The 18,534-nt window shown below is 36.6% G+C and overlaps 2 protein-coding genes across 3 annotated transcripts; both read left to right on the forward strand.

The window, feature by feature from the left end:
• Positions 1-386: 386 nt before the first annotated feature.
• On the forward strand, positions 387-12,132 carry phf10 (PHD finger protein 10). Of its 2 annotated transcripts, none has more exons than XM_028443267.1 (12): positions 387-574; positions 1,526-1,638; positions 1,968-2,098; positions 2,354-2,437; positions 3,585-3,709; positions 3,787-3,936; positions 4,045-4,154; positions 4,278-4,422; positions 5,677-5,820; positions 9,609-9,717; positions 9,952-10,140; positions 11,364-12,132. In XM_028443267.1, exons 1-12 carry the CDS (start codon positions 503-505, stop codon positions 11,456-11,458), a joined length of 1,467 nt encoding a protein of 488 aa, XP_028299068.1. In that variant the 5' UTR covers positions 387-502; the 3' UTR covers positions 11,459-12,132. The 2 variants fall into 2 exon arrangements, with proteins under 2 accessions (XP_028299068.1, XP_028299070.1); XM_028443269.1 differs by having other exon boundaries at positions 5,680-5,820; positions 11,364-11,458.
• Positions 12,133-15,288: 3,156 nt separating this feature from the next.
• Positions 15,289-18,099, forward strand: psmb1 (proteasome 20S subunit beta 1). Its single transcript, XM_028437046.1, has 6 exons — positions 15,289-15,516; positions 15,779-15,886; positions 16,575-16,656; positions 17,290-17,419; positions 17,544-17,650; positions 17,744-18,099. The coding sequence occupies exons 1-6, from the start codon at positions 15,416-15,418 to the stop codon at positions 17,927-17,929; spliced, it is 714 nt and encodes a 237-aa protein (XP_028292847.1). The 5' UTR covers positions 15,289-15,415; the 3' UTR covers positions 17,930-18,099.
• The last annotated feature ends 435 nt before the right edge of the window (positions 18,100-18,534 follow it).

Raw genomic sequence — 18,534 nt, forward strand, 5'->3', positions numbered from 1 at the left:
ACCTCGCCACCAATCCTCAATCCCACACTATTGGTATTTAAATTATTTATGTCTCAATAGAGATAACGATGTTCAAAAAAGTACATTCAACAAGATGTACTTAGATATGCATATACATATAAACTCAACTATGTCTATATAATTGTGGGATCCATTGTTTTCAGAAACATTGGCTGTTATTTTTCTGCTTTTTTTCCCCTGTAATACATCTAAGTTCTGTATCAGCCAAGCAATGCAAGTCAGTAATTATTTCGAAAAGAGTTTTATGCAAAAAAAACAAAAACAAAAAACAAACAAAAAAACGATCATACAATATTTACATTGGCCGTCAGTGTGGGTCTTGGGATTATCCAACGATACCCAGACCCAGTGTGACCCATGTCCAGCAGATGTCACTATTGTCTCTAAAGGTTTACCAGCAACTGCAACAACACCACAGAAGAAGAACCAACAGCTCGGCTAGTCAGTTAGCCTAGTTAGCCTAGCTACTTTACGCTGAAACATGGCTACAGTGCTTCCTATCAGACCCCCCTGCGACAGTAACCCTGCTACTCCCGGAGCACAGTCCCTGAAGGTGAAACTACATTTTAAAAAGAGCTCTATTTGACTCTCAAGCCGAGCGTGTTGTTGAATTGGCCTGTTAGCCTTTAGCTGGTCTGTTCTTTGTTAGACGGAGCAGCGCCACTCGGTCTGTTTGTTTACAAACACTGCTCTGTTTACAAACACCGAGCTGTGTGCTGTAACTAAGGACAAAGGAAATCCTGGGCTGAGATAATGTTCTACGATCATCACAACAAGCTGTTGGTGCTTGTGTTTACATGTGGATCTTCACTACCTCATATTACCTGTACACACAGGATACTGTTAATGAGCTACAAATGCAGAGGTTAATCTGTTTCTAAGTTTTAGAAGCAGGGCTGATATATAGGCTGTATCTAGTCTTTGTGGGATAAGGTGTCATTTTTAAATTAAGTTTATATCTCTAAATTTCTTATCAAGTGTGAAAAGTTTATTTTCAGAAGTCTAAAATCCTGTGTCTAATATCTAATGTGCGAGCCTGAGTTTTAATTCCACGCTTCCATAACAGGGAGCACTTAGTATTGTTTCAAATAATAAAGTTATGGGAGTTGAAACAAAATTCAAACATAAAATATTTAAAATTAGAGTAACGTTGATTATTTCTCACGTTTGGGGAAAAAAAAACATTTATTTTAAAGGAACACACAATATATGTAACATGAAATTACCAAAAAAAAAAAAAAAAAAAATCAGCAAAAGGGTTTATTGTCACTTTTAATTGTCAACTTATAAAGTTTGAAAATAAAATGTTTGTATGGGGAGTTGTTGCGTCAATGTGTCTGTACTTTGTGTAATTCAGCAGATTGTTAATGAAGTCCAAATGTCAAGTATGTAAACCTGCAGATTAAACTTCATCTTGTTTGGAAAATAAATGAAATAAATTATAGCAAACAAGTTTAATCTTCTTTATGTATTGCCTAATTGTGTGCGCATTATTTCTTTGTAGGAAGATGTGACAGGGGAAGAGTCTAATGATGGGAGCCAGCCCCCCAAGAGGAGGAGGATGGGTTCAGGGGACAGCTCTCGGAGCTGTGACACCTCCACTCTGCTGGAGCTGGGGTAGGCCAACTGTGGCTGTTGTTTTTCTTGTTGTATGTGTTAACATGAGCATATACAGTACATAAATATAATGATATTGCTGTTCACATGGAAGTTTCTTTACATTCATCAGTTTTTTTTAATGCTCCACTACTTTATAAAAAAAAAGCTTTTTGTTCCTGCTATGTCTGAACTTTGTTTCTTTATTACAAAACCTAATGAATGGAAGTGTCAAACTGAATTGCAGTTTGAAATAAATTTTTTCCAAACTTTGTCTCTCATATCACAATGAACTTCTGAGGAGTTTTCTAAGTTCTTCATCTGAATCCCTTTCCTCTTCATTTTTGCAGCCCGACCTATTTTCCTGCAGAAAACCTGACAGAGTACAAGTGGCCGCCTGATGACACTGGAGAGTATTACATGCTGCAGGAGCAGGTCAGCGAGTATCTGGGAGTCACATCATTCAAGAGGAAGTATCCTGGTAAGAGAAATGTTCCAAAAGCTAAGCTAAGGCTATCATGAGATGTGCTGCTTTGGAGCTATTTAAAAAAATATTTCTGATGTAGCTTCATTCTGTTTGATGAGACATCATGGTTTTTTTTTTTAGATATAAACTGTGCATACTGGTGAGAGCTGGTTATTTTTCAGCTACTTTTTGTGTGTATTTGTGTATTATTGTTTTGCTTGCTAAAATGGGCCTGAAAGGCGTTGAACTTTTATTTAAATCCCTCTGTAGATATGGAGAGGAGAGACCTGTCCCACAAAGAGAAGCTCTACCTACGTGAACAGAACGTCATCACTGAGACTCAGTGCACCCTGGGTAAGACACAGGCTGGATTTTAAAAAATAAAGGCTCAAACATACTTGGGCGGAACCTGCGCGCAACAGACTCTGTGCAGACTGTCCACTTTCCTCAGAGCTTACATGTGCACCGCCGCGTAGTAGTTTCCATTAAAATCCTACGTGTCTCATGATCCTTAGCACTTCTCTGTAGTCCTTGTACTCCTGGGAAGTGTTTTAAAGGTGGCCCTACTGTCGTAGCTCGTCTGCCAGTCTCTCCTCTAAGGCTGGGTAAAAAATCAATTTAATTGATTTATCAAATTTGTTGACAAAAACGATTTTTATTTTGCAAATTTAAGTTTTTTTGTTTTTTTTTTTATTTTTAAATGTAATTATTTTTTTTATTTTTTCCCACCACTTTTTTTTTCTGACTTTTTTTCGCGTTCCGTCCTTGTGGGTTACCATAGCGCGATGTGAGCCAGCCCCCTGTTTGTTTACACTTTGAGTAGGCTATATGTGTGCCACAGGCATGTTCAATGTTTTATTCACACTATGCTGTGATGCTAATGTAATTGTAATGTTATATGTTATAGAATATGTAGTTATCTAATTTCTTAATCAGAAAATTTAAGCTACTGTGAAGTTGCTGTTGCACTTTTGCTTAAACCTGGGTTAAAGCTTCAAATTGTTGAATGACAGAGCCTCATTTACTTTTTATTGTGGGATTGTTCTATGCATTTTAACTCTTGAGGACAATCACAGCAATAAAGTTGTACTTTTGACAATATATCTGATGTCTGCAGTCATTTTTAAGTGCATTGGAAATGAAAAAAATCTAAATCGTATTGAAACTCAAATTGTTTTTTAGGCAAAATTGCTTAGTCCTAGTCTCCTCTAAGTTTGTGTTCATCTCTCCTGCTCTGTTTTACCAGGAGGGTGAAATACAGGTTGGTGCTACATTTGATGCCGAGCAATGTTTTGTGTGACACCAACTATGCGGAGAAGTCCTCGCGGTTGTAAAATCTGAGCTTTGCATTGCTTTGCGGGTGTCTGCCCGAGTATGTTTCAGCCTTTACGCAGTACTTACACAGTTTGGAGCAAAACTGCCCCAGGTGTCTTTGAAGGCTATTTCTTTCAGATCCTTCAGATCTGGAGGAATCCTATTGTAAAAGTTTGTGTGTCTGTAGGTCTTACAGCTCTGCGGAGTGATGAGGTGATTGATATGATGATCAAGGAGCACCCCGCAAAACACGCCGAGTATTCTGTTATCCTGCAAGAGAGGGAGCGACAAAGGATAGCTAAAGAGTACTCTGTAAGACACAGAGAGGAATAAAAGCTTTTTCTTCTTTTCCAAACAACTCAATATGTTTATACCTGTTTGTTCCACAGCAAATGCAGCCGCAGAACCCTCAGAAAGTAGAAGCCAGTAAAGTTCCCGAGTACATAAAGAAAGCAGCGAAGAAAGCAGCAGAGTTCAACAGTAACTTCAACAGGGAGCGTATGGAGGAGAGGAGAGCCTACTTTGACCTGCAGACACATGTAATTCAAACCTGTGGGGGGGAATAGATGATACAGTAACAGTAAGACAATCTGTTCTGGTTTTAGGTGCTTAAATAATATTTGTTAAAACTGTGTCTGGTGCTGTAGATCATCCAGGTGCCTCAGGGCCGCTTTAAAGTGCTGGCACCCGATCTGACAAGAACGGGGCCATTCCCTGTGGCTCTCATTCCTGGACAGTTTCAGGAATATTACAAAAGGTTCTTTCCTTACCGTTGATCACAATTTGAAACAATATTTCATTTTACTTTTTTACATGCTATCCAAAAAACTATTTAAGCTACTAATGTCTCCTTGTCCAACCACCATGCTCTCCATGACAGGTACTCTCCTAATGAGCTGCGGTATCTGCCGCTGAACACAGCTCTGTTTGAGCCTCCTCTGGACCCAGAGCTTCCCGCTCTGGACTCTGAGCCTGACTCCGACGACGCGGAGGAAGCAAAGAACGACAAAAAGAAGAACTTGTCTGTAAGGAAACAAAATCTGATCGGAAAAAGTTTAATATTTTCTATTTCTTTAATGATTCTATTACTGTTCAGGTTAGATTATGAACAGTTAAAGAGACAAGAAGAAGAAAACTTGGCTGTACCATGTGATGAAAAGTCTTACTTTTCTATAAATGAAATGTGTAATATTTCGTCATTAAGTCACTTCTGCGTGGCACAATTTTTAAGTAAACTACCTTTGAAAGTTTTCCACCTTTAGCTGTCATGTGTTTTGTAATCACACCAGTGGATTTGTTTGTTTTGTTTTTATATCAACTCTGTGTATTAAAGCAAAAGTAACTTAAACACACTGCACTAGTTGTTTACACAAGCAAATCATTGTAAGTAAATAAATATATACGGGCTAGATAATAGCTGGTGAACAATATTATTTTTTATTGGGAAAAAGTAGCATGAAACTACTAATAAAGTGAGTCTAATATTTCAAGAGTTGACTAATTCTCAGCTTAGTGTGGTTCTAGATCTTGAAAAGGTAATTATTTTAAGATTTTAAGAATAAAGTGTGTAATTTGTTACTCCACTAACTTGAGTTGGGGTCAATTATAATTGTAATCGCGTAATTGATCATTAATTACAATTATGGCATAATTATAATTGTAACAATAATTTAAAACATCTGTTGCTATTGTCATCATGATTTAATTGTAATTGAATTCAGATTATTTACTTTGTAATTGTAATTGGTATAGACATTTTTATTAAAACTATTATTTAATTACACGCAAAACTGGGGAACCATGTTAGAGTTCTATGGCTTACACATACGTAGTTACAAAATGTTTTATATCTTGTTACCCCCACTATGTTTTAGTTCTCTTGAGTATAAGTTTTTCATTTTTTTTTTCATAAATTGAAATTGAGGCGTACTCTGACAGGAAAAAGGCTCGGGCTCCCACACCAAAGACATTGATACCAATATTTTTATGGATAATGAAGTACAACAAGATAACTAAGAGATGAGAAACAAATTGGATGAAAGATAATTGTTTTTAGTGTATTTTACAATGATTTAAGACAGAAGGTTTAGTTTTATGGGCTTATTTATTAAAGGCGCAGTAATTCTAATTGACTCAGTGGAAAAATAATAATTGTAAATTTAATTGGAATTTGAAAAAAATGCTGGTCACCGTAATCATAATGGAGTTGTAATTAAACATAGATAATTGAAGACGTAATTGCAATTTAGAAATGTAATTGACTCCAAACCCTGACTCAGCAGGACAGTTCTTCAGGGAACACGTCAGACGTGGAGAGCCAGGAAGGAGGCGGCAAACGCAAGTCCAAGGCCAAAGACAGGACGCCAGGCAAAGACGGCAACCAGCGCCATTCCTTGTCCCACAAAGCTACCCCGGGGTACAAGGTAGAGGACAAAACCAACTGAACTCTCCTCCAACAACAGCAGCAGCACTTTTCTACCCCCTCCTTCTCTTTCTACTACTACCACACCCTTACTCCATCCATCCCACTCCCCCCTCGCTCGTTTTCTTCACTTTGTTCTACAGTTTGTCAGCTTTTCAGCGAGGATAACACATGCACACACATACCGTTAAAAAACAAGCATTTTTTTGTGATTGCCACGTGGCTTTTTCTCCCTTTTTTTACCAGACTGAGCAATAAGAACAACTTAAAGGGACGTTTTTCGATGCACTTTTTTTGGTTTTTCAGAGAAGAGAACTTTAACAGTTTTTCTTGATTGTTTTTAATATACCTCTCGTCTGTCCTCACTTGTTAAAAGAAGAAAGTTTCAAGACAAGTAAGTGGATGTTTGGGCTGCTAGTTTTTGTCCCTCTTAATGTTATTCTGATATAGAAGTGTATATATATATATATATATAAGCTTCAAGCAGAGTGTGGATGCTTTTTTTATTTAAAAGAAAAGTAGTTGATGTTGATAGTAGAGGCTTTAAACATTTATATGTGAAGTAATATTAATGTTTGAAGTGTTTATTGATAAAAGAGTCTCTTTGTTTGTATAACGTATGACTTGTACTTTTATTGTGTCAGAAAGCACTACATCAGCCGATATGACCTGGGTGTTACCTGTTGGTTGATTTTATACACACCAGCTTCCTGCTTCCTGCTCTTTCTAACCTCAGGTTGGAAACTTCCCCAACATGTCAGAGACAGTGAGACCCTTTATAGCCTCAAACCTGGCTGACATTTTTTTTTTCGCCAAGCCTGTAGATTTAAAACACCCCCAAAAAGTCCACATGCCCTCAGTGCCAAGATTCTCAACCTTATGTGTGGGGTCACTAAGCTGTGTGGTGATGGTGGTCCTCTAGTGTGATGAACTTTTCTTTATTTAAAAGTACTTTATCAATTAATTTTCATTCATCACTAATACACTCATTTCTCAAAATCAACTGAAAGTTAAAGCTGCAGGAGACGATAGGTTTTTTTTAACAACCTAGTGTACGCCTCATAGATCAACAAAACAAAGATCATTTGCTCTAAAAAAAAAAAAAAAAAAAAAAAGACATAAAAGGATGAAATTGCCACTCGAAAGTTTTGTTTTCATCCCTGCTGTTAACACTCGCTTATTGACATTGTTGGAAAAGTTTTGCCCATTGCATTGTGGGATGTAGAAGTTTTTTTACTTCATTTTTAGCGTGATTTCTTTTGTTTCTTCACCAGACGAGGAGGTGGTGATTGATTTTTGACACCACGTTCTAGTGTGTTCTCAGTATTCCCTGTGGTATCACCTCACTACGTGAAACATTCCATTTTAGCCAGATTCAGATGTTTCTCTGTAAGCCCCGAAATCAACATCCACCATTGTTTTGCCAAAACTTTCAGTCTGTGAAAACACCTGAATTGTGCTGAGTCACTTTGGCTGAGCTTTTTGGGGCAAACACAAGAAATCACCGTAAAAATGAAGTAAAAAATGCTTCTATGTGCATCTGTTTGTGGGGCCTCCACATTCCACAATGCAATGCATGGAATTTTTCCGATAATGTTTATGATGCAGATCAAAGCAAACGTGCCGGTTGCAATTTCAAACTTTTAGTCTTTTTTTTTTTTTTTTTCAAGCAAATGATGTTTGATTTATTGATTTATGAGGCCTATACAATGGATTTATCTGATAACAGACTATGGTCTGCAGCAGTTTTAAGTTGTAGCTTGTAACAAATGGGTCAAAGAGAAATGGCTTTAATAATGCTGTGGAAAAGATACTTTTATTTATGTCTTTATTTTTTTTAAAATCTTTTTCTAACATCACAGAGGGATTAGGTTGCAGACTAATGGATGTAGCTTCTCTTTGGTCTGACCATCATCTCCAGGACACACAGCGTTTTGCAGTGTCTTCATAATGAGGATGTTATTTTCACAAACCGCTCATAAATAAACCTGACTTATGAACACCAAAGTTGAATCCAAGTTGACTGTAAATTATTCAATCGCTCCGCAGAAGAATTTTGCTCAAATCTGTTACTCATTGCAAGTTTTATTTATGATTATTTATTGCATGAGCATCATTACATTTTACATGATAAAAAACAAAAAAATCTCATTCACTGTTGGTTCCTTTTGTATTTACTTATTCACGCCCGTGCCAGTATAATATATATTATTATTATTAATATGTCATATAAAGTCAACTCAAACTGCTACATGCTGTATACACCTTACAGGTGGATGAGCCATCATGTCTATATTATTTTTTTTTAAATAAACAGGATAGGATTGTCAGATTATAAATAAAAAAGAGAAACAACTCATTCAAAATATTGTGCATGTTTAACTTTTCAAGTCTGAGACAAATATTCAAAATGCATTTAAAAACCAATAATAATAATAATATAGTGGTTTCTGTGGTCATTTAACTACAAAATGGCCAAATTATGGCAGGGTTTAGAGGAACAACAGGGCAGAAGATGGTTTGATTTTGTCGTCAAAGTCTCAGCGAGGCTAGGATTCAAAGATGTGCTGTTCAAGCATTTCTTTTTTTTTTTTTTAAAAGCACAAAGAAACTGACATTGTTGAATATTGTTGATCCAGTGGTTGGGCGAGTTAAGTCCCTGGTCATGTGATTAATACATGCATAAAAACACAAGTTGCAGAAGATTGCGGCTAGCGCTGGAGATCAATGAGTTCAATATGTAAATATACCAACAGTTTTACTTTTTGTGAACTGAAGTTTAATCTGCTAAGGATCATCTGTAGAGTTTAAGGAAGCCTGTAGAAATGTGTGGGTAGTTAAACAACATGTTTAAAACAGCTGTGTGCACTGGTGTACTGATTAGAACTGATACTGTTTTGTAGGGAAAATAATACTTTATTACAGATTTGTAATATTATTTGATGAAAATTAAGTCAGAAATCATAACACTTTATAGCGTATTTCACTCCTGCCAAATCTTCTGTCTCATTTTAAAAGTCATTTCAGATGTTTCTTTGAAGAGTAGGTTAATAAATATTAATAATGTGTTTTATTATCTGACTGAAATGTGGCCATTTCTCTCTCTCTCTCTCTCTCTCTCTCTCTCTCTCTCTCTCATGCTGCTGCTCTGCTCTCAGCTTTGTCCTAATCTTCTGTTTCTAGTCTTCAATCTTTTTAACAGTGTCCTGTATTTTAGTTCAACCTTTGGTGCAATGGAGTTAAGGATGTCTCACCATTGTTGAGGTTTTGGAAGGGACGCAATATAAGTTAAAACAAAACTACTTGTTTACCCAAATAATACAAAACTATAAGATTATTAGAACGTAAGCACAGAGTTGATGTGATATTTTTGCATCAGTTCACTGTGCAGAAGGTGTTAAACCTCTTGGATTTCCTTCTGTTTTCTGTCCTTTCTGCTGTCCTACAAACTTACAAACCATTGCCCTGTGATTGGAAAAGCAGGAACCAAGATTGTATCCAAGCACACTAATAATCAAATTAGTTGTCAAAAATCACTATTTTAGTTGAAGCTTTGACGCCTAAGATGAGGTTGTTGGTTGAACTCTATAATTAAAAAAAACAATAAGTTTTACTTGCTGTGACCCTGAATTTAGAAAGATGCCTCTGTTTGTATCCAGTCTGTGTGGTCGTCTGCACGCACACACACACACACACACACAAAATCTAGTGAACACACACTGCTGTTTGTCCATGACTACAGGATTACGGTGCATGTCTGGTTTTTATAGCATTATTCTGCCCTTGCAGCCTAAGGTCATTCCCCATGCTATGTGTGGGATTTGCCAGAAGGGTAAAGAGGCCAACAAGAAAGGCAGGCCAGAAGCACTCATTCACTGCTCCCAGTGTGATAACAGCGGTAAGTTCACATACTTTCCATTGCTTCTGTTTAGTTTTTTTTTGTTTGATCACCATTTGCATGCAAACAATGATAAATTGTGACACTGCAATCAGATTTTTTTTTATTGTATTTTATCGTGTCCACATAATCCAAAGACAGAAATATCTGATGAACATGTGTTTACAGACTTACAGTAATGTTGACTTCATTGATTCACATCACAGCCTGTATTCTGTGTGTGTGTCTTTTCAGGCCACCCATCCTGCTTGGACATGAGCAAGGAGCTGGTGTGTGTGATCCAGACATACCCGTGGCAGTGTATGGAGTGTAAGACGTGCACTGTGTGCCAGCAGCCCCACCATGAGGACGAGATGATGTTCTGTGACAAGTGTGACCGAGGGTACCACACATTCTGCGTGGGCGTGGACTCCATTCCTACAGGTATGTGTTTTATTCAGCGATGCATGCTACTGCTGTGTTGGAACTCAATTAGTCAGAGGTGTATTATCTATGTATTTATTTTATTGCTACATTGTAATCGTAGGAGTTCTTCTTATTATTTTTTTTTCCGCAACTTGCTTTGTCCTAAAACTCCTCCTAGGCTAATAATGCAGCACTAATGACAAGTATGTCATCTCATAGGAATAATGTCAAGGATGTGACCTTTTTGATGTCAAAATGTCAATGTCAAGGTCGTGTCAAGTGTCAAATACCAACATATCTCTATGAATATTTATTGTACAAGTTTGATTCTTACATTTATGAACAGCTCATCTCAAGTGGAGTATTTTGTTTCTTTGGATTGAAGATGTACGACCCACCAGTAAAAAGATTGGTAGGGGTCAAAGTCCATGACTTCATTGAGATACAGTGCTCAGACTGGTACCATTTCTTTTCGATGTGTAACCTTGACCTTCCCTCAAAGAAAAAAAACTTTTCCCCCTATGACTTAATAACACGCCATCTCATAGCGGCAATGTCAAGGATGTGTAGGAGCAGTAAGAAGAATAGCATTCTTATATTTCTGTCGCTTAACCTATTAAATAATTAATGATCCCATCAAAATAGACAAATCAAAATGTATTTACAAATCACCCTACAAGTCAACTTTCTGAAGCATATTGGCAGTTTTTACATACATATTTTTAAATTGACAAATATTTGTACAAACCTTCAACAACTGGAACTTAATTTATTTTCCACAAAGGCATATGTATAAAATAAAAAAGGTTTATCAAAATGCATCGGTATTGAAAAATAAAATAACATTAATGAATTCAATTCAAAATGAAAATAACCTCCATTCAAAGCTGTTTTGGCACGGTGCATTACGTTTAATCTGATTGGTCGACTATAATGTGATGGATTTGATTGTTGTCTGGTTATTTAATTTTTTGTGATTTCATAATGTTTGTTGATCTTTTTAAAACAAAAAATAATAATTTACTCAGTAATGGTCAGATGTAGGAATGTAACAAATGACTTTACTTCATTTAAAATGTACTTGAGTACAAGTACATTTACTGATTTAGAAATATACTAAAAAAAAAGTACAAGTACCCATAAAAGCAACTCAATTACAGTAACGTGAGTACTTGTAATCAGTTACTTCTGCTTGTGTGTTCATCTCTGCTACGGTTATTCACAAATGTCTCTCTCCACAGGTCTTTGGGTTTGTGAGGTATGTGAGAAAGATTTCATCACTCCCAAAAAGAAAGGAGGCAAAACACCAAAGAAGTCAAAGTCGGCCCAGAAATGATCTTCATTAAATCAGATAACTGCCTTTGTTCCATCCGCTGTAACAGCCACAAATAATTCAACAATTACTTCATGTTTAACAGTTTCAACTGGTTTTGAACCACTTTATGTTAGATTTTTACAGGACTTTATATCCAGGCCTAAAGATTAAGAAGCAAAATATGAATTATTTCCCTTTAGAAAAAAATTGATGAAGTTTTTCCCACAGTGTATATTGAATGAATGAAATGTGAATCGCAATGAGGTTCTTGCTGAGTTGCATCCAAATGAATGACATGAGTCAACCACTCACAGCGTCAACACTGACTGTTAAACTAATGGTGCTTTTAATCTGAAACTACTGAGAGGGTCAGAGTTCATTTCTACTCACTGATGTTCATAACTTCTGATCGACTTTTTTAATGATGCTTTCTTTCCCTTTGTTTTTTTTATTAGTTAGTAAAGGCCAATGTTATTTAACATTGTAAACGTGCTTCTGATCCTGTGATAACATGTAGAGACACACTGATCCTCCTCAGGACTGCAGAACTTACAAGGTTGTGGGTGTGAATCTCACTTAGTGCAAACAGCATCTCAGCCATATCAGTTACTGTTGTAGGAAACAATAACCACTTCTGATTGCATTGATTCATACATACACTTCAATAGACAACCATCAGGTTCAAGAATAATGTGTGTCCACAATCACATTTTGTGCTTTTTGGAAACGTGTTATTTTTTTTAAATTGTTCTGTCATGAACACGTGTATGTCATGGCGACTGAATCACGACTGTTTTTTCTTCTAATAAAAACTTTTTAAAAAAAACGGAATTATTTGGTATCTACACTACAATAAATGTACAAATACAAGCAATGCATTATTGGTCAGTTGTTGCTCTAAACCTATGGGTAGTGAATGAGAGTTTCACTATCTGTAAATAAGAAAAGTGCAAAATAATTTCTCTTTTACATTTAGTATGTGAGCCTGGTTGCTATGGGGATTTTTTAAGAAGTTTTCGCAAGGAGTTTGCACTTATTAATATCTGGAGATGCTTACTTAACTTAAATGTGTTAAACTCCCAATCGTCCAGTCAAAACCAGCCTGGAGGTATTATTGTGATCTGTTAGTTCTTGGTTGTTTATGGAAGTGATTCCTGAGGCACAGTTTTTTTTAGACACTAACTAAATCCCAAACCAATGTATTTGGTATGAAGTAGTATTGTTTATTGACCCTAGTCCAGAGGTGTCAAACTCATCTTAGTTCAGGGGCCAAATAAAAACCAGTTTGAGCCACAGGATTTAGGTGGGAAAAAAGAACAACTTCAACATTAATGTGCCCTGGTTTGCACTTCCACATATAAATGATAATGTAGGTGAGTATATCAGTCCCTGCAGGATCTTCACTAAAATTTCCCTGATTTTGGGAATTTTCGAGGAATACCTTGAGGGAAATTTGACAGATTTTTGGGAAAATTAAGAGTTCTTTAAACAATTTGAGACTGAAAATTAGTGCCATTGTGTGACATAAGAACTGGAAAACTGAGCTCAGGAAATATTGTTGATTTTAATTGATTTTTTTGTATTTGGAGGAGGCTGAGAAATCTACAAGTGAATTAGTTGTTTATTTACAAAATGTTTCAATGTTTTTTCTATCATTTCATCTTTCTTGAGCGAGCCAAATTTGATGCCCTGAAGTGCCAGATTTGGACCCAGTGCCTTGTTTGACACGTGCCCTAGCCCAACCCTTTGACATTTTACTCCAAGTATTTAAATTTAGCATATTTTGTTGTACAAATGTAAGAGTGACTGTCCTCTTTGGGTTGAAACCAAGCTATTATTATTGAATTGAATTGCCATTGTCTGAGAACCACCATTCTCAGAAGGGGGAGAGAGGGATCTGAAAGTTGCGGACTGCACCTTTAACAATTATTCCAAGATAGGTCACCTTTTCTTTACAGGACATGCTATGTATTTCAAGATCTTCACAGTTTTTAAGTGGTAACAGGACTGATGTATTGAGATTCATTGTTAATATTGATGCAATTCATTACTGTCCTCACCTCTGCCTGATTATTGATGAATATTGCTGCATTGTCAGCCAGCTATGAAATTTTGAATTCTCTGTCAAAAGCATTGATACCTTGGAACATCATTTATGCTACAATCAGGAAGATGTATGGACTGATAGGACATCCCTGTTTTATTCCTCTTTCTATACAAAATCTTGGAGATGTTCCATGAGCCAATTTTACAGAGCTACTGCAACCATTATAGAGTGTTTGAATTACTGTGATGAATCGATCTCCAAATCCTAAGGGTTTTTTTTTAGTGTTTTTAGCATGAATTCATGATTGACTGAATCAAATCCTTTATAGAAATCCACAAATAAAACAAGACTGACCTCAGCAATATATTCATTATAATCCAATAGATCCCAAATTAACCTGACGTTATTGATAATACAGCGACCTGGCATAAATCCTGACTGCTTTTCATCAATAAGTTCAGCCAGTCTCATCTTAAGTCTCTTTGCTAAAATGGAAGCTAAAATGTTGGCGTCATTATTTAACAAGCTAATCGACCTCCAGTTGTCAATATTAATTTTATCTTTTCTTTTCGTTTGGGTATTAATTTCATAAGACCTTATTGTTGTAATGTTGGTGGTAGATGTTAAGGCTTCCTCAAACACATGAACCAGAAATGGAGCAAGAAATTATTTGAAATATTTATAAAATTCACCTGTCAGGCCATCATTACCTGGAGACTTGTTATCTTTCAGTCACAATCATTTTAAAATTCTTCCTCAATTGTTTTTATTTCTGTTCTGTATTTTGACAGTATGAATCCATTTTATTTTCATCAAGAATTTCCTTGGAGTATAGTTTTCTGTAAAAGTTGGCAACATATTCTCCAGTCATTTTATCATCTTCACAAACAGTATCTTTTATGTTTAGTTTTACTTGTTTTTTTTTTTTTTTCCAAATTGAAAAAATATTCGGAGCATTTTTCATCTTGTTCAAGCCATTTCCTTCTTGATCTAATAGAATAACATTTGGGCTGTTCCTCATACATTTGGTTAAGTGAGACTAAAAATTCATTACATTTGTTCACCCTTGGTTAAGCTTACCTTTTCAGTTAAATTCATGATTTGTGAAACAGTTTGCCATTCTTTTTCGTTCTTTGCTTTGCTTTAGACTTTCGTTTGCTCAATGACACCATTGCCACCTTTCTAATTCAAATTTCAATAATTCCCAGGATCTTCCATAATAATTAGTGAATGTGACCATTCGCCAGTGTTTTTCAATAAGGTTTTGAGTTTGCCTTTTAAAGTCATCATTGTTCAGTACTTTTATTACATTTGCAATAGTCAGTGTTTTTCCCAGCTTTCTTGGATAAAAGGTTGATTTCAATAGTAATAGCTTTATGATCAAATAAAAATACAGTAAATACAGTGGGCATAATTTCATTTTTTCTGAGATCAGTCTAGCCGGGACTGTAAAGATTTGAGAGAAAAAATAAAGTACAACTGTCACTACGCAATCCTTTCACTTTGGTTTTTAATTTACTTTCTCTGTGGTTTGATTGTCAATTTTGTGTATTGTGTTTTTATCTGTTTTTTTTAATTGTTGTTGTTTTTTTTTTAATAAACAATTAAAAACACCACAAAAAAGTCACATATTTAAACATGTACTATTAAAATATTTAACAAACATCGTATGGTCGGTGTACATTCAAATATCACGTCCCAGCAGCTCTGCAAGTGACGGAAGTGACGTAGTCTACGTGCACGTGTTGAATGTGCCAATAAACCCCAAAGAAGAAGAAGACCCTCCTGTTTTTCCCGGGTCTGCCTGTGGAGGCGCTGTCGCACAGAGTCCCTGTGAAGCTGTGTGTGATGAGTAGAGGAAGCGGCTGCCATAGTGCGGTGATACAGCGACTTTAGCCTCCTGTCTAAACACTCAGCTTTCTGACATAAACATGCTCTCCACACACACTTTTGGAGACTCGGGGAAGATGAAGGACTATCACTACACCGGCCATGCAGAGCATCGCTTCTCCCCGTACACCTTCAACGGAGGGTTAGTAACATCTTCACCGCGGAGCTTTTAGCCTCTAGCTAATGTTACATCCTCTTATACTGGACAGTGCTAACAAGCTAGCCTGCTGTTCGCTTAACATAAAGTTCAGTAGTTTATTAAACAGCTAACAGTGTAGAAGTATTTAAAGCATTGAGGCTTCTTCCTCGTTTGTGAAATGTTTAAAATAATAATCTACATTTCAGTGTTTTTGTCACAGTTTCAGTTTCGTTGTGTTAACCGTGTGTGTGCTGTGTGTCTGTAGGACTGTACTCGCTGTTGCTGGGGAGGATTTTGCTATCGTAGCCTCAGACACCAGACTGAGTGAAGGATACGCCATTCACAGCAGGGACTCTCCAAAGTGCTACAAACTGTATGTGCACCGTCATGCCTACGCACTAAACCATCAGTCAGCACCACTCTTAACTATTCAGTGTATTGATCTGATACTCAGTTCAATTTGTTATGGAAGCCCATTCCCGCCAGTAAAAAGAACAACTTGGAATAGTGAAATATCTTATAATGATGAGTCATGACCTAGGTGATCATGCCAAACAGCTTGTGCATGCTCACTGCAAGGTTGCAAATGGGTTCTTCTGTAGTTTTCTCTCCAGGGTCCGGAAGCTGATTTTGATGTTGTGAGATTCCTTCAAAATAACTACAACTTCATGATTTGTGGATCCACGTCAAAACTAGTCTTTAATGATGACCTCTATCTGTAAAGATTGTCTCAGCCAACTGTTACTTTGGGGCATCACAAGGAAGACAATTTAGATACTATTTCATAATTATGACATAGATTTTTATTTATTTAATTTTCCTAGTTTTTTTGTTTTTTTTTTATTTATTTATTTATTTTTTACTGGCAGGGATGGGATTTTATAGATTGTCGTCTTTTATTACAAATTTTGCAGTCAGGAGTAATTAAACCTTACTTGAAATATTGACACTTTTTTATTGTTCATATAATTTACACTACATAAAGATTGCAAGTAGATTTTTGCGTATATGTCGACTTTACCATTCACTGCTACTTTTACATACCTGCTTTCTAATTACAGGACGGATACGACTGTCATTGGCTGCAGTGGTTTCCATGGGGACTGCCTGACTCTGACCAAAATCATCGACTCCAGACTAAAAGTAAGCTGAGCTGAGGTTTCACTATTATTTTCCATTCAGCAGTGGCTCTCACCTTTAGACAAGCATTTATCTTTGTGAGTCCACTTCATCATTGGGTAGAATCACAGACACTAGCTGGGTTTCCATTACAGATTTCTCTAAATGTTTGAACATGTTTCCATTGAAGGCTATTTTGGGCAGGAGCCTCGTAACTCCCGTGAAATCTCATCCCGTGTGACTTTGCTGCAGAAAGACGGACGCTCAGAACCTCCTTATAAAACTGTATTCCTTTGTTGTTTAACGTCTAATGTGGTAGTAATAATTTTAAAGTATAATGCTGAGAAATGTCCCAGGTCTAATCTTCTGTCTACACGTACCTCGTCATGTTTTCTCGGAGAGAAGCGGCCATGTAACCAGGTATTTGCGGAAAAAGTGTTTCCATGGTGCTTTTGCAACACATTTCAACATTGAAACGTCTGAAAATCCTCCTCATGAAAGTGTACCAACTTTTTAGCCATATTTGAATGTTTTTTCGAAATTCAGGTCTTTCCATTGCCAGTTTTTATTGCAGATTTTCGGTATTTCCAAGGGTAATGGAGTCAGTGTCACAGACTTTTCATTAAATTTAACATTATTGTGTTTTTCTCTTTCTAGATGTACAAACACTCAAACAATAAGATAATGACTAGTGGAGCCATTGCAGCCATGTTGTCCACCATCCTGTACGGCAGGCGGTTCTTTCCTTACTATGTGTACAACATCATCGGAGGCCTGGATGAAGAGGGTGTGTACTGATATGATTTTTAAAAAAAGTTGCATTTTTGAAGATTCTTTGCTTTTCTTCAGATTAGGATGGATTTCTTTCAACCAAATGTTTCCCAAATGTTTAACTGAAATGTTTACTTCAGGCAAAGGAGCTGTGTACAGCTTTGACCCAGTGGGCTCTTATCAGAGAGACACCTACAAGGCAGGAGGATCTGCCAGTGCCATGTTGCAGCCACTGCTGGACAACCAGGTATGACAAAGCAACACCACAGGCATTTACACATTTCTCTTTCCACAAACACTACGCTCAGTCTAACTTTTCATTCAACACAAACTCCCACAGATTGGATTCAAGAACATGGAGGGAGTGCAGCATGTCCCTCTGACTCAGGAAAAAGCTGTCCAGCTGGTCAAAGACGTGTTCATCTCAGCCGCAGAGAGAGACGTCTACACAGGAGATGCTCTCAGAATCTGTATTGTCACTAAGGAGGGCATCAAGGAGCAGACCTTACCACTGAGGAAGGACTGAGGGGGCGGGGTTCCTCTGTTCCTGGTACATCCTGTTGGTTCACCTGCTTTATAGAAACATGTTTTCCTCTCATCCTGACCAACGCTCTGCCTTTATTTAGATTTCTTTTTTTGGATAAAATGATTCACTCTGTTCTTTTTACATTCTTAATAAATGTAAAGGAATAAAAAGTTGTCATGTTTATTATACTTATTATAGCCACTCTCGCAGGGTTACAGTGCACAATAACAACATTGATATACTGACCACCATCAATGATTAAATCTGAACCATTGAGTTCAAAATTATAGTTAAGACCATGATTGATGTTATTAGGTCACAAGTCCAAATATTTATTATTAATTATATTTGTAAAGCATTTTTTTGTTGAGCAGGTTGATCACTTATGCTCGGAAATTAAGATGTATGTATATATAGGTCTGGGCAATATATTGAGATTCAAGATATAATTATAAGATATATTTGGTAATATGGAAATGTAAAATGTCTGATATATTTTATAGTTGATTTTGTTACATCTCAGAACAGCATTAAAATCACAGGTAGATGGACTTTTGAGTGCGTCCTAATCCAGACCTTCCCCTAAACACGTCACACTACAGAAT

The sequence above is a fragment of the Gouania willdenowi genome, chromosome 3, assembly GCF_900634775.1.
Source record: "Gouania willdenowi chromosome 3, fGouWil2.1, whole genome shotgun sequence".
Classification (NCBI taxonomy): Eukaryota; Metazoa; Chordata; class Actinopteri; order Blenniiformes; family Gobiesocidae; genus Gouania; species Gouania willdenowi.